This window comes from Cyrtonyx montezumae, unplaced genomic scaffold (genome assembly GCF_038088225.1).
Source record: "Cyrtonyx montezumae isolate F1298 unplaced genomic scaffold, pur_monq_1.0 scaffold_17, whole genome shotgun sequence".
Classification (NCBI taxonomy): domain Eukaryota; kingdom Metazoa; phylum Chordata; class Aves; order Galliformes; family Odontophoridae; genus Cyrtonyx; species Cyrtonyx montezumae.
The window spans coordinates 34266592-34290220 of record NW_027071903.1 but is presented as its reverse complement, the minus strand read 5'-3'; the positions used below and the strand labels follow the sequence as shown (position 1 = coordinate 34290220).

General features: G+C 38.3%; 1 protein-coding gene across 2 annotated transcripts in view; it reads left to right on the top strand.

Annotated features, from left to right (window-relative positions):
* Positions 1 to 8710: 8710 nt before the first annotated feature.
* The window catches only part of MEGF11 (multiple EGF like domains 11), a 179122-nt gene continuing 164203 nt past the window's right edge, over positions 8711 to 23629 (top strand). For both annotated transcript variants that reach the window (XM_065734083.1, XM_065734082.1), the window contains exon 1: positions 8711 to 8786. In XM_065734083.1, the coding sequence (XP_065590155.1) occupies positions 8726 to 8786 (61 nt within the window). In that variant the 5' untranslated portion in view covers positions 8711 to 8725. The remainder of the gene's footprint in view (positions 8787 to 23629) is intronic.

Below are 23629 nucleotides of genomic sequence, written 5' to 3'. Positions count from 1 at the left end.
ATTAATCACATAAGATGTCATTAAAGGGAACGCAGCAATCGCAGTGTGTAGGCTGTTTTTTCTGCCAGTTCAGCCACTTCAATGCCTCTGTGCTTGGATGATGAGAAAAATCACATTGCTGGGGCTTTCACTTTGAGTACCTGATCCTTCCTGGAAGCGTTTATCTTCTTAAAACAGCTTCAAATAGTAATTAACAACAAAACAAGACATCAGCCTATCATTGGCAATATTTTTGTTGGTCGTGGCGATGATTTTTAGAGGTGATTAGTGGTTTTGAGTGGCTTAGTTCTTGACTGAATGTTATAACAGCCTGTTTCCTAGCATACATGCTGAACACTTCATATTATTCATCCCTTACATGATATCTTAAGTTATTAATCATAAGTGGAGACATCCAAAAATTCCTGATCAGTTTTGAAACTCATGGCCCCATTTAGCTTTCATAACAGCTTGTTTCTAACAAAATTTGATGTAGAGCCAAATGAAGTGTGTGTTTAAATGATCCCTTGCCTAAACTATCATGAAAATTTCAGATGGGATGAGAAGGAGGAATGCCGCAGAGGGCAGCTTGCTGGAAGCTTGCTACTAGTTAGAGACAAAAATAGTGTAATCAGCAAACTCTCAGTCACTTTAATGCTTCTTCAGTGAAATCCAACCTCTTGTTGTCTGCCTCAACTATTCTCTTGCATTTTCCTTAATAGCTCACAGAAAAATGCTAGCATACATTTTAATTTTGATACACCTAAGTTTTCCTATTTGGTAGAAATTATAATTGAGAACAGAACTAGGGAAGCTCTTGATAAATATGAAGAGTCAACATGCCTTTATAATGGCTTCTTAAACTGTTACAGCTCTTTGAAGTAAATAAATGTGCATCAGGAAAATCCGGACAGACTTCTAGAAGGCTTTGAAAGGTTTATCATCAAAACTTCTGAAAGGAGTGGAACTTCTCTGTTGGTACATGGAAGAGAAAAAGACCATATGTAAATAAGATGTTGTTTTTGTGATTGGAAATGATTGGAAGCAAAGTCTGGAAGTCAATCATTTTTAACAGAGAAGAAGCTGTCAAATGAAATTGAGGTGGCAGGCAGAAAAGCAAGGACATATTTCATACAGAACATGGCTAAGACCAGGGATTTCACAGGATGTTGTTGACACTAACATTTAATATAGATGTATTGAAATTTTCATTTTAGCAAGTTGAAATGATTAGACAAATGATTGGATGAGAATCCGTCAGAGGTTATTAAACACAACGATGCCACTTGTGGCTGAGGAAGCCAACAAAGCTGCAAACTGCAGGAGACTAGAAGAGTGCAAAGGGGAACCATTTCTATCTGTTTTCCATCTTCTTTGCTCTTTCCTGAACACTTGCTATTGGCTGAAAGCAGGATAGTGGCCTTCGCTGTGATGCAGAGCGGTTATTGTATGATATGGAAATATTTACAATGCTTTATCTCATTTTGTCATAATTTGTTTTCAGTCCTCCAAACGTACCTTCTTTGACCCTGTTTTCTTTTTTATTCTTATTGATTCCTCAGAGTGCCAAGCAACCTCTGAAGAGCTTTCTTCTGCTGTGCTGTTAATGTGATGTGTGTCTTCATGCACTAGTAGTCTGAAAAAATAGGATCCATTAGGAATTGTTAGCACTTTGAGGTAAGACTTCTTAACATGGCTCTTTGTTAAGTGCATTGTATTATTGTGTTAACTGACTGTATAAACATTTAGACATGTGAAGTATGATCTTCACAAGAAGAATGGAAATTCTGTTTGAATTTCAAGTCCAAGTCACGTTATGAAATACTTTATGACAGAAATGTCAAAATGAAATGTTTCATTACTGTTGCCCCTGAACAGGAAATACTCTAATTGTTGTTTTTAGGTAAATTTTCTCATTTCAACCAGAAAAGCAAAGGAGAAAATTAATCTGCATTCTTTTTATTTATTATTTTTTATTTTTAACTTGGCCTCTTAAACTAGTCCCCTTTCACAAGAACATTACCAAAGCCAGGACCTAGATAGAGTTTTAAAGGATGTCTGTTTCACCCAGCGAAGATTCCTTCTGATATTACTTTCTTTGCATTTAGGTCACAGTCCTGTGAGGTACCATCATCCTCTGCTTGTGTTACATAAGCAGTGAAAGCATAACAACCTGGTTTTGCCCATATTCTCATGCACTTAATACAAATTAAATGAACATCCCCATCTTCTAGGTTCTTTGCAAACTCCAGCACAGGTTCTTGTAAAACAAACAGAGAGATAAATAAATCACAGGTTTGCAACCTACTGTTTTGCTCTATAGCTAGTAGTGGGTTAAAAGGGAGAATGAGTTTCCTTTCTTTTGTGGTGCAGCCAGTGACTTGTGTCAATATTGTATCTGAAGTACTGAAATTCATTTAACAAGAAGCTAGGCATGTGAAAATGGTTTAATGAGTAACAGATACCTAATCTAATCAGTTATAATTAACAGAGACTGAGACACTCATGAAAAATCACCAGATTATATTTTGGATATAAAGACATTTTTTCTTTCCAAATTGTACCTAACTGACTTTTTTCACTCCTGGAAATAATAAGCAGACCTACAGAGACAAGAAGTTGAAGTCCTTTTAAGGACTGCACGGAGGACCTGTGTGTCATTTAATTTCTTGTTCAACTCAGGAGGCTTCCTGTCCTCAAGAGAGTGGCAGTGGCAGAGTCTGGAAATGCTCATATAATTTGGCTATAACTTTAATGAAGCTGCAGGCATTGTCCCTATGCAATGCTGATGCTGCCTCCTTGGGGATTACATTCCAAACCTTAAATGCAGTGCAGGAGTGTAGTGTATATTACACTGAGCAATAAAAGCTGAAACAAAATGAGATGACATGTCATTACTGGATTCTTTTTTGATGTTAGTTTTTAGAATGTGTCTTCCTATTTTTAGAGTTTTATTCGGAAACTTGTAATAGCAACCATTCCATTTTGGTTTAAGGTATTTTCTATTAAAAGTGATCAAAGTGAAATATTTCATTTGAGTTAGATAAAACAGACACTTGAGATAAATGAGGTTCTGCTGTATTTTGAGAGCTGGATGTTTCTGATATATGATCTGACTTACAGGGTTAGGAAATTCATTGCATAAAGCAGTTTGTCTATAAACAGATAATAAAATAGCATTATCATTAAAAGTTTGGAAAACGATTTAGAACGCCTTTCAAATACATTCAAAACACATACTCACTCCTGAGTGTTAGTAATAACTCCTAGGATATTTGATTTGAAAACTGAACTGATACATTATTTACTTAAGAACAAGTTAAGATCTCTGACAATTATAAAATTAAAATGCTGCTTTAGTTAAATGAGGAAAAGCTCACTCTTTTTTGATAGAAGGCAGGTTGTCCTGCCTTTAGGCTGGGGATAAACTGAGGCCCCTGTTGTTCTTAAGCAGTTAACAAAATGAGCACAAAACTCGCTTTTGATTGAGAAAAACTCTTAAGGACCACATTTCCTTAAGCAGCTTAGCCTGGCTCTTCCTTTGGCCACTACTGCTAGTTGGAGGCACTCTTTCTATTAGTCTTATTTGTTCAGTGTTGCCATGTATCAAAAGTGTAAAGAATGAACAAAGGGGGTAAATTGAAACCAGTAAATACAATGCACAGTAGAGCTTGTCCTCTGTAATTTGGTGTTATTCAGGTGGTAGCTAACGCCGTGTGTTCAAAGGTGACTTTTTGAGACAATTTTGTTAAAGCACTATCATTTTGTTGAGCCTAATACTTGATAGCTCACATATATTAGTACATGTTGCTTTAAAAGAAACTTCAATCATACTTTCAAACAAGTTCTAAACTCTCAGTTTTTGAACATAGGATTTGTTAGACTTTTGTCCCGTGAGCACCTGCAAGTAAGCTGTTCAGGACACTTCTCCATGGAGAATTAGTGTCTAGGACAAGTGTAGTGAAAGTCTCTTTGATGGACAGAAAGATATATATCATGTCCTTGTCAGCCTTCCTGATTTCCAGAGTAAGCTTTTGCACTGATGTTGTGAAGCTTTGAAACAGCTTGCAGGAAGAGAACGGTCCCCCTCACTCACAGGCTTAAATTTAATTCATGAGGAACTTTAACATTAAATCACATTAATTAACATTAATATGACTTACATGGCTTAAGACTATATTTGGGTTTAACAGAGCTCTAGGAATAATTTGAAAGATGAGCTATTACTCCCATTGGGAACTTGACTTCAAATTCACTAGAGGCAGTGGGTGTCCTTGAACTAGCTAAGAAGGCTTCGAATCAGAAGATGATTTCATATAAGGCTTCCTGGCTATTCCCCTGCTGTTCATTCTGCTTTGTGATGACTTCTTTATGCTGGGCTGTATATCAGTGCCATTCAGAGCAAACCCCTTGACATCCCTTTTGCTGTTCTGGACCATGAAGCAATGAGCCATGTGTTTTTTACACGATCATATGAAGATTCAATCTATTTTTAGGTCAATTTTGTTGCCAGGAATAAGACTAATTTATGGGACTTTTGATTTGAATGGTGGTTATATGATGATGTAAATGCCTGAAATGGATATTCAAAAGTATTTTTTACTGATTTAACAGACTAACATCAGTTAATCTGCTACATGCAGTTACAGTTAAAAGCAGCTTCTTATTTCCTATTTGTTTTGTTTTTGACTGATGTCACTGGGGACCTCTAGGCATGCACCACTACTTTGAGTTCAAAGGCCCAGATGAGAATAAGAAGGTTGACTTGTCTACATTTAATAGATGAACTGAAACATGATGAAAAGACCACACCTAATGACTTTTATGCTCAGCTTCAACACAAATATTTTTATTTCATGTTTAATGTTTTGTATAATGTGACCCAGTACATTGACCTCTGCCATTCTAAATATTCTTCCATCTAAAAGTTGAAAAGTGAATTGATTTTTCCTTCAGTCATGTAATAAGCATAGGTCTCAGCTCTAGCTCACTGTATTAACTCATGTAAAACCACATTTAAATAAATCAAAGGAGCATTCGGGTATTCTTCCATTTGCCTGTAGGTTGATGGGAGAATAGATTGTTTTAATACCTCAGACATTTATTTTGTCAGTACAAATAGACAGCCATAAAAAATAGCAGTATCAGAGATGTTGTTTGGAAGAGCCATCTGTGATATCAATATCTTGGGTAGCTTCATCATCAAATCACGTAGGATTTGGATTTGCACAAAAGCAAGAATGAAATAGCCTAGAAAGATGTTTTCTCAGTATTCTCTCTAATGACCATACTTTCTTTTCTTTATTTAGGTACAACAATGATGGCTCAATTGCTTTTCTGGTGGATTCTAAAAGGGCTTTTTCTGTCTTTTCTGCTCAAAACTGCTCTGTCCCTAAACCCAGACGATCCAAATGTTTGTAGTCACTGGGAAAGGTAATCTAAAACATGCCAGTGTTTCAGTTGACTAAACACCTCAGATGTGTATACTTAAGTCAAAATAAGAGCTCAGTACTTCTCTGCCTCACGTAAGCATGTGGGTCTGTGTGACAGAAACAGCAATTCTGAGTTCCTCTGTGGATTTCCACCATCCTAAAGGAACTGGTTCCATAGCTAGAGTATATCCCTGTATTACCTATCTGCTTGGCTGTACTTTGCTCCTCCATAGCTTCAGCTACAGGACTGCACTGGCATTTTTTTATGTATCTAGAAGAGACCTAGTGAAACGATGACCTTCTTCTGTCTCGCTTCTTTTCTGATTGCTGCTGAGCAAAACTGTTACAGGTTTCAACAAAGTTTTAAGCCCTTCCTGTTGCAACATGCAGGCTTATACAGTATGTCCTGAACTTTGTGACTTTATCTGCCAAATTCATGCCAGTATCAAAGAGTACTTTCATGAAAGCACCAAGAATTAAAGGCTCTGGTAATTCTGTTCTCTCTATTGTTATAGTGTCCTTGTCCTAAAAGTGGATCTGTGTAAGATAGTTCTTACAAGTACTCAGAAACCCACTGGCTTTGATAGGGTTGCGTTCATGCAGGGTCTGTTTGAAGAGGCTGAAGTTGCTGTGCTCTTAAGTTCAATTTGCTTTATTTTCTATTCTGTTCTGTGGTTTAGTACTACCTGGTTGTGAATTACTGTACACTTTGGCAAAATAAACCCCTTAATGAGCAAAAATGGAAGCATACTTTAATGGCTCTATGTTTTGTTTTTAGACACCTTAACTAGAGAATTAACTGTTTGTAGGTAATGGAGCTGCAAAGCAAAGGCTATACATGTTAAGGAACGGGATTTTTGCAGTCTGTATTGTGAGGAGAAGTGCATTCAGAGCACAGGAATAAAATATTGATTTTGTCTGAAGAAAGTCAGCAACCTGGAGACCCAATCAAGGAGAAACAAAAATTAAATACCAAAATTGATTGGTTGTACTGACCAAGATGACTTTGTAACTTAGATGTTAATAAATCAAAGGGAAAAGATTGTTAGCGCAATAGTGGGATAACAAAGAAAGGATCATAAAACAATGATCAAGATTTTTGATTGTTACTGTTTTACATTAATAACAAACAATGTGAATATTTTACATTTTGGCATTAGTATTTGTAAACAGCTCTGGTGTCAAAATGAACACATTGTGACAAAAGACAAAAGCAACATCTAGTTGAATTTTGTCTAGAAAGGGCATGACAAGCAGGGCAGTAATAGCCCAGTCAGTGATTTCAAGCCAGTCAGACCCTCCAAGCAAATATTCTGGCATTCCCTTTAGGGTGCAGTCTCACAGGGCTTAATCACATCAGCAGTCCCATTGATGGGAAGGAGATCGCTTGGATGATTAAGACAATCAATACAGTGAATGACTTGGAAGGTCTGATTCTTGGGTCTTGACCCTGCCTAGAATGATTTTAGTGTGATTCTCTAATGATCTGATAAAGCAGAGCTTGTTTTCAGATAGGAGCCTGAGATTATGAGTCTCTTAGGCAGTGTACACACTTACTGTAGAGCAATACAATATTCTAAAATGACTGAGAAGAACAATTTGAATAGATTTGCTTTCCCAAGTCATGTGCCAGTCCTGGAAATGTTAAATGTAATCGTAGTAATGAATATAGTACCTGGTGCAACTGAGACATTTTAAAAGCACGACGCTTTTCTCTTTTAAAATGTGTACTATATAGTTAACCAGATGCTCTTTTCATCTTTTAAAACAAAAGTGAACTTGAATAACATTTGTTTTTTTTTTCCAAAAGGGAGTTGTTTATTCCTCAGACTGAAATCTCTATGCCTAGCTCAGTTATAGAGCCCAAGTTAGAAGAACTTAAAAAACTTTAAGTAAGAACTGTGGTTTAAGGAAACCCTTCTCCAGTTTTGGATAAGGCCTGAAATTTCTAAGACCATTGATTCAATTATTTCTCATACTGGAATTAGATGAGTAGCATATTCAGGGAACTGAAGCTTTTCATGTTGCAATGAACAGTCTTTCTCTTCCTTTCTTTGCTTCTAGCTATGCTGTGACAGTACAGGAATCCTATGCTCATCCTTTTGATCAGATCTATTATACAAGATGTACTGACATACTGAACTGGTTCAAGTGCACTAGACACAGGTAAGAGCTTATCCCCAGATATTTTAATTCTGGCTTTTCATCTTTTCACAAGGCTTCTTATTTTCTCAAGTTTTTATGGTATTTTATAACAGATATGTACTGAAAGTTGTATTTTGGTGCAATAAGCAGGCTTTTTGGCATTCCACAACACTGTGTGATGTAGAGAGATTTTTGCACGAGATTTGAGGGAGGTCAGTGGTTTTTTGGGGAGCCATTCACTGCACCATATGACTGGAAAAAGCTATTATATGACCAAACTACAACTGTCCTTTCCAAGTGATCATTGCATGTATACGGTAGAAAATAAACACAGCTCCTAAATCTTGAGGAATTAGGCAGACTCATTTACACTGCTTGATGTGATTTTGGTGTCATGATGTCACCTCTGGGTTTTGAAGATGTGTTATATGACTGAGATTCACCTGGCAAGAAGTATGTTCAGAGACAAGCTAGCACAATAGTATGTGTCGTTCTCAGGCTTCATTGCTAATGCTGTGAATAACTCTAGAAAAGCTACAGAAAGCTTCACACCTTTTGGTATCTGTGCACTGCAGATTCTGGTAGGGGAAACATGCTTTAAATACTGAATTGGGTTTACAATGTCCTTTTTTCAGGGCACAGATGCCTTGGAAGGGTTAGAAAGTAGAAAAAGTCATTTGGGGCTTAAATGCATATTTTGTATAATAGGAGCAGTTTTCCTTGTGGTTATTTCTTGTGCAGCATGCTGATGCTGTGGTCTCTGTAGGAAATTCTGATTATTCCAACCTGAGCAGTTCTATGATTTTGTGATGATAGCTGACCTTGCTCATATGCAGAAATGAATTGTTTATTGTTGAAGAAACTCCTTGCCCTTAATTTGGTACTGGCACAATGTTTTAAGATAGCAGTGATTGACTGTTGTGAGTACTGTGTTTATAATACGACCTATATTTCAAGTTCCAAAACAAGTATCGATCCTTTTTTTATTGTGGCTTTTAATATTGAAAGCTCTCATGCATTTTAAAATAATTATTGAATGCTATCCTTAGTATAATTTAACACAAATATTATTCCAACAGCAGGCATTGATTTTCAATATTGTCAAATGGCTTTCTGTCTTGCAATTTAGAATAAGTTATAAAACGGCGTATCGAAGAGGACTGAGAACTATGTACCGGCGGAGATCTCAGTGCTGTCCCGGATATTATGAAAGTGGAGACTACTGTATACGTATGTACTTAGATTTGATTCAGATGTGTCAGTTAGAAGTAGTGTTTTGGAGGCAATGTAGACAAATGAAAGATGTTTTGCAATAGTTATACTGGGGGCTGATTTTCACAGCTGCTCAGGACATTCAGGTCTCGCTGATTTCAGACAGCACTGCAGGTAGAGGATATTTCCACTGCGTGCTTTTCAAGCACCTTAGTAAAGTTTTTGGGGAAATCATTGGGGATAAAGTTAATATTAAATTCCTGAGTGCTTTCTTGATTCACACCTTACTTTGGGGAGTAATTTATCTGAGTATGCAGAGTGTTAACGGATTAGCGAAACTGCGAACGCCCTCAGGAATGAACTGTGGCATAGTTTAAGAGGCATAAAGTTAGCACCTCTTAACTTTGGCAGTTCTTACTTCAGGTAAGAGCAGTTAAAACTCACGATACTTCCTGTGGTTCCTGAGAATAATTTTACTCTGTACAGAGGTTCACAAAAATCAGAAAAGCATTGTTCTGGTTACATTGCACAAGCAAATAAAAACCTCGGAGTCTGTTAGGTCAATATGAGAGTGACAAGGAATGCCACTTGTTTCCATTGTTACAGCTTCCTGAGTGCTTGGACAGGGTGTATCTCTTGTCTCCATCATGTTAGAAAGGGATTATGACACAAGACAAATGCAAGTTTTTGATAGATATCAGAATACAAGTTTTGTAGACAGATTTAAGCAGATTGCTGCAAAAGTAATGCCTCCTATTTATTTCCATGGAAACTATGGCAGATACCTATATTGTACTCATATGGTAGTATTTAAGCACCTCAAAAACATGAACAGGCCTTAATGTCATTTTGAATTACCATTATGGCAATCAATTAATGAAAAGGGGTTTTGAACTGTGCAAAATTATCCATTCTTGGTAATTCACAGGGCCTTGGAATTACTGGTATTTTACAGATAGAGGAATAATTCGGTCTTTCAAAGTGCAGAGTACTGTGACTCAACTCCTATAAAACATTTAAAGGAGCCCAAAGTCTTTGCTAAAATTCCCCCTCCACTAAATATGCACTTACCTTTAAATTTCCCAAGTGTCTGTATCATTTCAGCAGCTATTGCACATACTGTTATTACCAGCTTGAACCTTGCATCTCAGAATCCTGCCTGGCACAGAACATATTTATTTTTACTTTTCTCTCTGCAATCTATTGATTTTTATTTTTTTTTAATTGCCATACTGTCTGCAGCAACAGTAAAAATCTACAGACCTTCTGAGAAGGCTCACAGGATATTAAAAATCATTTTAAAATGTTTTTTTCCTCAGGAATAGTACTCAGAGAATTCTCTTACTGCTCATGCCTGGCACATACTGTACACCAAAGGTTTGCTAATGCAGAACAGACAGCAGTTTTCTGATCAGATGAGGAATTTTGTGTTTGACTGCAGATAATACCTACATTCTCTCTGTTATTCACATGCACAAGAGTCACTACATTTCATTATCTTCATGTTTATATAGACAGAGTTCATGTCAGGGACCTTTTCTATTTATTCTCCTTCCTGGGAGATCTGATCAGCCTGTGCACCTGAGAGGGAAATGAAGGAAGTTCTCCATCATGACTGGTAGTTGGTGCTTGGTCTTGTTGTTTTAGTATCACAAGAAGCCACATTACAAAAACCCCACCAAGACTCTGGCCCTGCAGCCATGAGTCTGAAGGCACGACAGTGTTCAGCTTTTTCCCATCACGTCCCTTTGTTTCAAGCACATCACATATTTGTCCTGTTAGTTTTGGTGGGTTTTTTTTCATGGTGTGGTCCTGTTCCAACAAGCAAATTCTCCCATTCATCATTCTTTGCAGTCAGCAGTGAATTTCATTTTCATTCTTTGTGGCTCCTCTCTGCTTTTGCCTCTTTCCTAAATTTTCTGTTCCCTTTTCTTTCTTTAAACTGGTATGTTTTGCTCTTTCCTGATAAGGAGGTCTAGCACCCTTGTCCTACATTCCCCTAGACGTGGTCAGTGCTTGCTCTTTTGATGGCAGCTGTGCAGAGAGGTCAGGAGACATTATCAGAATCTTCCCAGTTGGCTGTGCAGTTATGGAGCAGCATGGTTTGGAGATGAGTGTACTTCCAGTAATGGCTGGTAAAAAAGAAGGGAACCTTCAGCCCTGCAGAGAAAGTTCTCCTTGCACAGTCAGCCCTTTAAAATCTATTCCATTAACAATTGTGGAAGCCACTACAACATGAGGAAGAGAGAATACATCCCGCAGTGAGTCTGATGATCAAAAGAAAGTTTTGATTAAAAAACAGTGTGTAGATTAAAGTCTAATTGGTTCTTCTTTCATTAATATCAGCCCTTATTTCTTGCAGAAGTTAAATAGCTTTGTAATTAACAATGACATGTTTAGACTATTGAAGGCTGGGTGTAAATCTCTATTAATGACTCTTTCTTGGATTTTAAAGCAGGCTTTCAGCTACAGTTTTGTTCTTTTCCCTTCTCATTTACCATTTTTTAAAGGAATGTCAGTGATATATTTTTTTTCTTTGTCCTCCTGTTGGGACTTTCTTAATGGGTTAGGTCTAATATAATTTAGATCAGATATAAAGAAGAAATTATTCACTCCAAGAGTAGTAAGGCGCTGGTACAGGCTGCCCAGAGAAGTTGTGGACTCTTCATCCCTGGAGGAGTTCAAGACCGTGTTGGATGGGGCCTTGGGGAGCTTGGTGTAGCAATAGGTGTGCCTGCCCATGGCAGAAGGGTTGGACTAGCTGATCCCTAAAGGCCTCTTCCAACCCACTCCATTCTGAGATTCTATGATTAACAAATTCCATCCTCCTTAGTTCTTGCTTTACCATTCTTCCCTTGATGTCTGTCCCTTTTTTTGTATCTTCATGTGCTACTGCCTAATGTGGAATTTGGGCAAGAGATGAAATCATTAAAATTTTTGACTGGTAAGCTGTAGCCTGTTTGTTACTACTTAGGCTAAAAAGTTTTGCAGTATGAAATTGTCTTCCCTGTGCCTACAAAAGTCCTGGAATATTTTTGTATTGTAATGGTATTCAAAAAATATCACCTGAAAAATGCTGCTAATAAACATCTGCATTTTTCCATTGGTACCTTAGGAATGCTTGCTACTGTTCTGGTAGTTTTGCAGAACAATTCCATATCTTTGAATGTGCTTGTACATGACACAGCTTTTCACTGAACTGCCCCTGAAAACAAACGGCATGCACTGGGCAGTAAATCAGAGTAACTGTGATTTACTATACTTTGTTTGCTAAGGTAAGCTTTTGGCAGAGCAAATGCATAAAATCTTTTTTAAAGCTGCCACAGAGTTCAACTACCCTTCAAGGTTTTTGTACAGATATTTTAAAATTATACTGTCTCAATTAGAATCTGTGATAAAATATCTCTGAATACTTTCCTGCTCAAAGAATGAAAACAAAACCACAAAAAAGCACTGCAGGAATATCACGTGGCTCCTTCATGATTTTGCTCTTTGAGTAGATCACAACCGACTACTTCCCTTTAAGAATATGTCAGGTGGAAAGATCCCCTCTGTACTAAGTGGATACCTTTCTTGTCTGAGAGACCAGTGCTTTTTTCAGTCTACCAGTTTAATCTTATTCTTGCACTGCAGATTATATAAAGGAGAAGTTTATGCTAGGTAACAAAGGGTCAGAGACCCGAGAATCAGGAAAAAAGAAAGACAAGAGCTCAAGCAGCATCCACTTATCTCTGATTTTTGGACAGGAAAGAAAAAAGCAACTATGAAGTTGAAAGTTGAGAATTTACCATTTTTTTAAACAGATTGATGAATTTTTACTTTAAATACTTTTCTTTTTCATTCCCAGGCCTTACACTTTCCTTCTAGTACATAAATCTACGTGATGTGACAGGATTTAATAAAGACAAGATTAGTGATTTAACAGTCTTACTTGCTGCCATTTACCTGTCATTCGAAGCTGACAGTATTCAGTCGAGTTATAAATTGACCATTTCATGGTTCTTTCCTTTCTTGACCAAGGTGTTATTGATCTCAGATTGTTTCTCAACATTCAGGTTTCCACACTGCAACTGCCACAACAGTCATTGAGGGCTCTTTGACTTTGGCAAGTCTTTGTGTAGAGAAATTCTCGGTCTCGCCGGTTGAATCTCAGTTTCTCACCTACTGTGCTAGTTCACCCAGACCAGAGGTTTGGGGTGTTGTTATATTTGCGTGTGGTTATTGGGCCGTCATTCCAGCTACTTTGTGTCTGACACATTTCCTAAATTTCAGAAACAAATGAAGAGTGTTGCTTTAATATCTGATGAGTGAAATTATGCAAATATGGGACCTGATTCCTTTCAAATAACGTTTCGTAATTTCTGTCTGCAATGCACAGTGTATGCTTTGTATCACAGCAACGCGGAGATCCGCGTTCACTCAGGATTCAAATCATATTTACAAGGTTGTGTGTCTAGTGCAGTTTTTGTAATCTCTGAAAAGGCTGCCTTGTTGGAGCCATATGGCCACGCTGTTAAACATCTGTACCATGGAAGTAACAATTCCAGAGCTTCCTGCCATCTGGATGAATTACAATACTTGCAATTCAATGCATAAGCTGCAACAACACACCGGCACTGCAGTCAAGTGTGCTTAGGCTGAAAGGAAAAATAATAGCTTATGTGATCAGTGCAAAAGTTGTACACTGGTATAAAATGTTGAATCAGCATCTTAAGCTTCCTGAATATTCATAATGTTTGCGTGTAAGTCAGATTTGTTGGTTATTGTCACTTTACGAGACAGTAGCTCAGTAACAGTTTGGAAGAAATGTGCCCTCCCCACTCTTATCCTGACTTTCACTTTTAAATTCCTTTTGGCCAGCAGTCCTGTAACTTGAAAATTTATTATTTGAAATCTGCTGGACTTAGGAAATGTATTTTTCTTATCTTTTTAGACACACATTAAAGCTGGTGCTTGTGCTTTCTGTAAAAGCCTTACTGTTACATTATTCAAGTACGGCATTCTGTACATCAATAATGCAACACAAATTAAGGGCAAATGATATAGCGGTACATAGGTACTTTGTATCAGGGGATGTCCTCTCTTTCTCTTTCTGATTTGAAGTTCATGAATGCAGGAAAATGGTGTGGAAGGCCATTCTACGAAGTGTCATTAATTATAAAATTGAAATGACAGTAGGAGACACTTCGAAATTCTTTATTTATATGCATTTGAGAAGATTCCATATGTCCTTTTCCAGAGAAGAATATGGGGAAAATGATTTGCACCTTGTGTTCCTGTCTGAGCAGAAATTTGCACAGGAAATAAGAGATTCAGCATCAGGTCATGGTAGTAGTACCAACAGGATCAGCAGTCTTAGCACCGTGTGGTGGCTGGGAGGAATCCCTGTTTGCTGTTGAAGCAGGTGGGTTGATTAGAAAGCAACAGAAGGAGCATGCAGCAGAGCTGTCTGCGCTCAGCATGTGCTGCCATACTGCAGACCTTGGGGCTATATAACATGGCTCAATATTCCATTTTTATAGAACATATCTTTGCAAACATTAGAGGCCGTTGCTTATTCATTCTGAACATCCTGGGAGACTGGTGTATGTGAAGTGGAAGAGGGAGACTCGCTGTATTAGTAGATCTGTTCATCTTGTGGTGTAGAGACAGTGGGTTACTGTTCAGCCTAAGGAAAACAGGAAGACCTATTTGATGGGAAGGTGAAAAAATCAATTCTCATCTCGCATCCATCATTTTGTGTTTGCAGTCAGCTTCTGGATGCTGATGGATTTGCAAAGATGCTGGTGGAGCTTAGTAATGAAATAAGGGCAGGACTTCTGGAAGAAGTGCAGTAGAAGCAGGAGAAACAAAATGTTCATGCAGGGAAATGAGAACAGCATAAAGGAAAGTATGCTGAAGCTATATAACGTCTCAAGGGGCTTAATAAATATGAGAGGAAAAATTATGCAGGCATTATACTTAGAAAAAGATCCAGACTGTTGCTAGAGTAGCAGCAGAAAAGCTTTTCTGGCTGCCATGGGCAATCTCAGTTTGACTGGTATAAAAGGATGCAGGGCATATACAGAAGGAGGCACTGGATCCAGAGTACTCAATACTATTCATGCTAATGGATTAGATGCCTGGAAGCTTCAACAGGATCAGAAAGGGAGACATAAGAATCACAGATATGAATTCATTGTTGAATTCAAAGAAAAAAACTATGCAGCTTAAGGTTTTGTACTTCCATTTGCCCACTTTTAGCAAAGGCAGGTTGGGCCCCAGCTGCTGTAAATTCAGCACAGATCCACTGTGTGGAAGTGGACGTCCTCAGTTACTTCAGTGTTTCTATGCGCTTTCAAAGTCCCTTCCTCCTTCTGCTTTAATGCACTTCAAAGTTGTTAATGTTAATTTGCACTCACCTAGAATGGTGTGGATGGCACTGGTTTGAATCCATGGGATGGTTTTGCTGGTGGTTGTACTATCTCTTGCAAAAACTACAAAACCTGCTACAAAACCTATGGTAGCAGCCCTGTAGTTTCCTCTGTCTGCAATCCTCCCTTTCCTGTCCTGTCCCAGGGTCTGTAACACAACAGTTCTAAAAGCCTGGGACGCTGCTAGTCAAGTGCAGGGAGAGCTCTGGGGTAAGATCCCTGTTGACTGAAGAAAAGGGCCACCATAACATAGGCCAGGTCCAGTTACCAGTCACTCATTTTCCTCATTTCTAGGGGAAATCTTATATAGGCATCTTATAAGACTGAAACTCTATATGAGGATTTATCAATATCACTACAAGAATGTCTGAAATGCATACAGTAGAATAATAGCATAGTACAGATGTACTGTAATTAATGAAACACACTCATCAATATGATCCTCATGAAATTGCCCTGTGGGTTTTTTTGGTCTTTCTACCTCTTGATTTTAACAGTGACAGGAAACTACTTTCAAAGCTGCTGTGAACCACTCTTTTCAAATACTTTTCATTTCAGAACCTTGAAGAGGATGAGCCGGTGCTGGCAGTTGTCTGGGCTGGCAGAGGGTTTGTGGCTTTGCTCCTGCCACCCTCTGTTCTCTCAGCCATTTATAGCAGCTAGGGATGCCCTAAATATGTCAGCCTATGCAGGCAGGAGGAAGTGTTTGGCTAGCTGGGTGCAGTTACTTATAGTTCATCTATTCCCCATCTCCTGTGCTACAGGAATGAGGCTGGCAGGAAGCACTTGGTGAAGTTTGGACCAAGAACTGCATGTTAGACCTATGTGTTCTGCTTTCATCATCTTCCTGCACATAACATGTACATCTCTCTCATGTGAACTTTTGGAGTCTATCTGTAGCTATTGTTTCTTTTTAGCATCATTTCTGACTACTGTTAACACCTCAACGGCAAGGAATGTCAGCTGTCACTGTTGAATTAATAACATCTGCAGACAGAGTTGTGCTTTTGTATGGATGCACATGGGTGTGCTAATTCTTTCTTTAACTTCATACAGCAAAGCAACTTCCTGAAAGATTTGCATGAGGAATTTTAGTGAAGTGAGTGAATAATGAAGAAAATGAGCATGAATTCTATATAGGGAAATGAATAAGTGTGTAGATGTGAAAGAGCTGCTGGTGAACTCAGGATGCCCAAAGTGCATATAGATGGTGGTTTTCAGTTTGCAGTACAGTCAGTTAACAAGTCAGTGTTTGGTTCTGGTTCGATAGATCTCACCAAAATAAGATGATTATGTTGGATAATAGTTTGGAAAGCATCTGCTGATGCTTCATAATCCAGTACAGGCTAAGAGTATTAATCAAACATCAAAAAGGCTATTCAGAGAGAGAGCTCTTCTCAACAAGATCCAGCCACAGCTACTTCCTCTGGAACCAGACACCCTTTGACTGTTTATGTAGACATCTATTTTTCTCTCTGTTATAGGATTATAGCATCACACTTTATATTTGTGCATTGTTGCACATGCTTTTCACTTCAATAAATGTGTTTAAGGCTCCCCAGGGAATTTTTTTGTGGAACTCTGGACTGTTGTGGATATGATCGTGAAGCATTTTTAAATAATTTATCTTCAGTATTTGTAACACAGGTATTTGCTTCTGCAAAACGTGCTCTCTGGTGCAGTAAGTCAAGAGACATTTTCAATCTATTTAATCCCAAAGCCTTCCTCATTTTTATCAAGATTTTTCTTTTCTGAGTACTATGATTTACTTGTATTGCTGTCATGCTTAGAAATGTGTGCAAAAGATAGTCTTCCTTGAAAAAGCTTACAACTTAAGTATGTAAATTGAATCAAATAAAGGGACTTTTTCTGCTTAAGAACTAAGAAAGTGTGTATGAAGCACATTGTAAGCATACTTTTGAAGAAATTAAACCAGATATCCAGTATAACAAGTACATAAGTACACATTCGATTACAGCTATGTTGTGCTTATGAAGGCTCTACTGAAGTAAAAGCTATGGATTTGTACCTCAGAATTTAATATCCCTCCACTTACATTCACAAGTGTCACTCTTCTGGAAATCTATGGTTTAAATAGAATTCCTTTTTAAAACTTCATTGGAATTTTTCATAATGATTGTCTTTCCCAAAATATTGTGAAGCAGTTTTGTATAAACATAAATGCAATAAAAATTCTATGCAATTTTTACCTTACAGTGAAGAATGGGCAGCTTCAAAGAGCTTCTGACAGTGTAGGTAAAAGTTTTTATTTTCTATGCATATCTTCTGTTCTCAGATGACAGTATGAATCACAGGAACATGAGAGTATATTTTACCATGTCCCTTTAGTATAGAATTTCTCTAGACAATTAGACATTGCTAAAAAGTTGACTTAAGTCAGCTGACTTCTTGCAACCTGGAGTTGGTTACAGAAGGTTTGAACTAGTGGCTTGAGATAAGAATCAGTCCCAATAGTTATACAATAATTTGATTCCTGGGGTCTTTTTTGCAGTTCTTTCAATAAGTTGCAATGAAACATATTACTGTGGTTCCTTTTGAAAAGTGAGAAAAGTGAAAAGTGTATGCATTTAAATATTCCATCCCCAGTAATGTTAGTGTTGCTCATACATTAACATGATCTTCAAACAGACTATGCTTCTGTTCTTGATTTCATCAGGGTGACCTTCATTTTCAGAGTGTAGCTTGATATGAAATAAAATCTGAAATGCATTGGCCCTCTAGGGTCCATGCCATAAAATTGCCTGGTCTCAATGACAGGTTTGCCTTTTGAAATTTGTCTGTATTCATCCTATTTTTGTGAGAAACAAAGAAAAGGATTTTTGTTGGATTGTCTTGATGAAATTTGGAGTAAGAATGAAGAAAGAATTTGTGTGGAAAAATCAGTGGTTTATTCAATGTGCTATAGACTAAAATTCATGTACGGAAATTGGTGTGATTTTGTTTTACTTGGTGTTGTACTGCTCAACAAAGGTTGCCCAAAGTATCACGCAGTCCAGACATCTTGATCTATTTTTGATCCATTAAGAAAAACATTTTTGATGCACCCATCCTCAGTCTTACACACAGCACACATTCTCATCCTATGAAAATCAATCAGCATTTGAGCTGTGTCATTTACTGACAGAAAATGACATTTTCTTGGCGTAAGGCCCACATTTCAGAGCAAGTCAGTAATCAGAGAACTGTGGACATGTAGCAGCGCTACCGTCTTCAAAAATAAACTGGAACTGGAATACAGTGGAATATGTACACAAAGAAATTCACTACGTGTCCTTAGTGATTAGCCTGTAGCAAAGTATGCAAGTGCTGTAATCCTGAGGTGATTTCCAGAGAACAAGGCAAGATGGTTTGGTTGTTGTAGTAGGCTCTTCAGGCCTAGATTTGACGGATGGGGTTACACTCCTGGAGTACTTTTGGCTGTTTTTCCATATATTAGCACAAAAGCTGAAAGGACCAGGGATTTTACTTAAGTACAAGCTTTCCTCTTTTCCCCACCCCATCAAGAATTTCATTTCCTCAGACTATAGAAAAAGAAGAAATTGCCCTAAGGTCTGGAACAGAACTGGGGCCTCCTCTGGCAAATACTTTTTGATCACATTCTGTTTTGGTGAAGTGAGGTCTACCAGGTCATACAGAGAGAAAATGAAGACCATGCCTAGGAGTGGACATTAATATTTCTATGTTACCTAGAGAAAGACAGTAGTGTTAGAAAGACAGTTCTTAATGTTACTAAAGGTACAATAAAAAGCACAATTTGAGTGATATAAAGCACAAATTTGCATAAAGTTTGCTGGTTGGATTAATCAAATTCCTGTAGAAAATTATCTAGTGAAAATGTGTTTTCTACATATTGCTGGAAAGACTTAGTCAATTTACCTAAAAAATGGAATGAGTAGACAGAGGACGCAAGAAGGAAAAGCTTTCCTGGGTCATAGATTCTGCTCTGCTGATTCAGGATCTCTCTTAACCTCATTAACAGTTTGAACTAGTGGTAATGATTGTTTTGAACCCTCCAGTGAGGCAATGGGAAATCATTTACTAGAAGAAGTTAAATGCTGAAAATTATCCCACAGAATAATATTGTATTAAAACATTGATTAGAAGAATTGATCTCAGCATAAGTCTTTCCCCTCAACATGGTAGAAAGCAGTGATTGTTTCTAGTTGAGGCAGTGGCAGAAAATGCATAAAATCAGTCTCAGGCCTGAAATGATCAGCAATTATCAATAGTTAATTGATCTCCTTGGAGTTCTTCATGTGCTGAGATTCACTTTCTGTTATAGTAGTGAGGAAGACTGAGCCCCTAGACATGGTAGGTAGTTTGGGTGTATGACTTACCTTAAGGTGATCAAGAGTTAATTTGAAGGTAGAGTTTCTCTCTTCACCCCACCATTCCAGACCAGTTGCTTGTATGTCCTGATCCCCATGAAGCTCAAGCCAGGAGCAGCAGACATCTCCGTGTGGACTGTCATCTCCAAATTTGGAGTGAGGTCTTGCCTTTGTATTAGACACTAGTCATGTATCTGTTGAAATGAGGCATGAGAAATACGTTTTGTCTTCATTGCAGAATATGGCTAGGCTCTAAAACTTAACTTCTTAGCATCTTTGCCCACATTCCTCTTGCCAGAACTTCACTGTTATTTCATCTGCAGACCTATGGATTAGTATTGCTTTTACCCAGCCTTGCAAGCTGTCCCTTTTGCGGGGCTGGTGCACTTCAAAGCTCAGAGTCCTGCAGTGCCTTCTCCCAAATCCCTTTTTGTGCTTGGAAGTATTGCAGAGCTCTTCTGTTGTTTGCACAGACAAAGATACAAAGTAGTTCAGCTTACTGACCCCAGTTCTGCTCTTCTGACATTTGCTGCTATTAGGAAGCTATTTTTCAGTTCTCATTCAGACATTGTTAAATGGTAAGTACCATCTCCCATTCCCTTTCTCCACCAGAGCAAGTGAAACCTATGGGGCATCCAAATAACACAGAGTCTGTTAAATGTGTGGCTCCAGCTGACCTCTCCCTTTGCAGGACTCTAACTTTCTCTATTACTGTCACTGGCACTATTTTATGGTCACTGATGTTATGTCATTCCTTTCTCAGGGATGCTCTGCTCCAACTCCACTATTTTTTGGACCCAACCAGACTGCACTTCTAAAAGTGCTTCACTGATCTCAGTCAGGGCACTTGGAAGTAGAGACAGTCTTTTTTTGTACCCTGACCTTCCCCCAGCACAGTATACTTCCCTAACCACTCTCTAGAGAAAAGCCTGCTGCAGGCAGAAGTTGCAACATGGACTAACTAGATTCTCATCAGTGCCAGATCCCCCAGTAATCAGTACAATGTGAGTAGTCCTTCTGTGGGGTACCAGGGAATCTGAAATATGCAGTCTGGTTGAAATTATGTCAGGATCTATAAACTTGCTTGTGTCCGATGCCTGATACACTCATCCATGACAAGAGTATCAGAGTCCCTGTTTTAACCTTCTTGTTAGAGCCACAGCTTGCCATGTGTCTAGAAAGAGAAAATACGCTGAAATTGATGTGAGTTTTATGCTTATTAACAAATCTTCACCTCCCAGCAGATTCATGTAGGGATTTACTGATATTTTGTCAACAATGACAGTGACATATGTCAGATTCTGCTCCTGGAAGAAGACAAAATCCTCAAAATGTATGTCCTCAATTCTTTTACTTCAGCCATTCACAAGTCATCTCTGGCGTAGGGTACTCCATAAGCTTTGGCAGAGTGTCAAGACTGAGGATAACACAATGTAGCTGCTCTCTTTATCAGATCGATATCTCACTGAGGCAATGGTCAGAGCCTCCCCATCTCCTGAACAAGAAAGAACATAGATTCTGTTTGGATTGCATAAATATGTAGTCTCTAACTCCAAATCTGCCAAAAAATGTAATAGCATTACAGCTACTGGAAAAGGAGTTGATCTTATGACCCACTGCTGTTGTATCACCTACATCAATTTCATCTTTCCTTTGCTTACATTGATCTCCTTGTTTCTGTATTTTTTTTTTATTGGTGCTGTCATTAGGTACCAAGAAGGAGTTGAAAAATAAGGGTTCCCATACACTGAAACAATAAATTCCTCAAAGCTAAGCAGTCTTTGACATCTTTTCATATCTTCTTCTATTGGAGTTGCTAATCCCTGCATTAAATTACTATCCAAGGTGATAAATTAATAAATGAGTCCTGAGTGATAACCACAGAAATAAACATCTCTGTGATACAGAGAACAGTTATCCAACTTTGTTGAAAAAATTATCCAGGAAGCAATCCAATCAGCATGATTCCTGACAGAAAGTTGGTGATTTAAAGAGAGAATCTTCCGTTCCACAAATAAGCAGTAATCTAAAAATAAGGGAAACCTACCTAGATGCATTAGCTGTAGTCATCCTTCTTCTGCTATCAAACCTCACTTTTCTAAGCGCATCCTAAGAGAATCTAGCCAAGAGCTGACTACAGGCTTATCTAATGAAGCTAATATCTTAGACTCCGCACAACCTGGATTCAGGCCAGTACATTAAAATGGAAGCACCAGAGTGGCCCTGAGTGAATAGATTCATAATGGATAAAGGGCAAACATCCTTTTTCATCTTCTTTGACCTCTCTGTATTATCTGAAACCACTGGCCGTGAGATAACTGCTGTTTCAGCTGACAAAATTTTCTTGCCCCAAAAGTGGCACTGGAGAGTAGAAGAATGCTCTACAATGGCCCTAATTGTTCCAAGGACACGTACTAAATTGTGAAGGAAAACATCACTTCTACCATTAAATGTCCGCTTTGTGGAGTCCGACTACTGTCAAACTGGTTAGATGATCTGATGTTTAATACCAACAACATAGTATGCTGGATTTCCTTTGGTTCATGACAAAGAAAAGTGAGATCAGTTTGTAGTGAAGAAAAATTGGCAGAGGCTGTCTGAAGTAGGGCAGAGAAAAGGAAAATGTTTTAGAAAACTTGCAGTCATGGCACAGAGTCCTTTGTCCACCTGAGCGATCTCAGCAGAGCAGTTCTTTCTGTTTCTGGGACAGCGTCTAGAGGTTCTGTCTGGCTTTGCTCTCACATTGTAGCGTCTGTATCTTCATTCAGCAATATTTTCCATTACTGTAATGTTGCAGCAGTTATTTCTGCTTTCTGTCACCTCCTGACTAGACTACAATCCCTGGGCAGAAAGCCTGCACAGCTTAGGAAACTCAAGCTTGTACAGAATGCTCCAGCAGGTTTCTTTGGCAACATACACTATGAGTGCAGTTCATGAAGCCTGTTTTCTGCTTTCTACCGTGCATTCCTTTAGACTTTGTTTTGAAGATATTTTGGTTGCCTGTCACAATGAAATCCTGTAAGTGGAAAAGAGATGGGACTTTGTTGGGTCAGTAGTTCTAACGACCCCTGCAAGTGTAGCACATCCACCACAGGCACAAGATCCGTTTTCTTAACTCATCCTTTTGTGCAAAAAATAAAGAAGGTATATTTTTGGACAAGCTAAAAAAAAACTTTCCCAAGCTAAAATACTCAATATGTCTTCCACTGGAATGAAACTCTTCTCTAAATGTACTTGCACTCCTGACAAGAGCCTTAGGCAATAGTAGCAGGTGTTAGCTGTGTTACTTGAATCCATGAAATCAACATGTTAGTAAAATAGTGATGAGCAGGGTGTGTAACACTGGGTTAAGCAAGAGATTTAAGCCCTTAGTCATAGGTTGGGTCCACACAAAGGAATGCAGCTCCAAGGAAGACAGAGTAGCTCTGGATCCCTGGGTTGTGGCTGCTTTTGTCTGGGAGAAACTCACTGTGGTGCCACTGGGAGTAGCCCTGCAATGAATGCTTTCTCTGGGCAAGAAGAGGCTGCCCCACTTAGCAGTGTACTACTCAATAACAGCATCCTGCCAATTTTTATCACACTGCCTACTGCATACTTCCATAGATGGGAGACATAGACATTTAATATACTGATTCCAGATTCAGGAAAACAATTAAAATATTTCAGATTTGAAAGGAATTTAATCTTTAGGTCTATTTCTCTGAGTTTTGACCTTATATGTTAAACAAAAACAAAAACAAAAAACAAAAAAGCCCTGTTTATAATTATAAAGTAGGTGATAAGCATCAAATGAATTGTTACAGAGGCCTTTTGTTGACTTTTTTCCATGATAAGGAGCAGTTGCTGTGTGACCTTGAATATGGTCAAATAACTCATGCTAAACGCATTGCTGCAAAGATGGCATTTTGGCAGGGCTTTGATGTAGGTCATTTTATTACCAGGCTGAATCAAACTACAAACTGATCTTAAACTCATGCCAAGAATGCTAATAATAAATTGATCAATGAGGCGCTGGGATGTTCAAGAGAATTGGTCAAGGGAAAATGCAGACATAAAAAGTCTGGAATTCCGAAAGATGAGCTGCTTGGGCTTTCATACT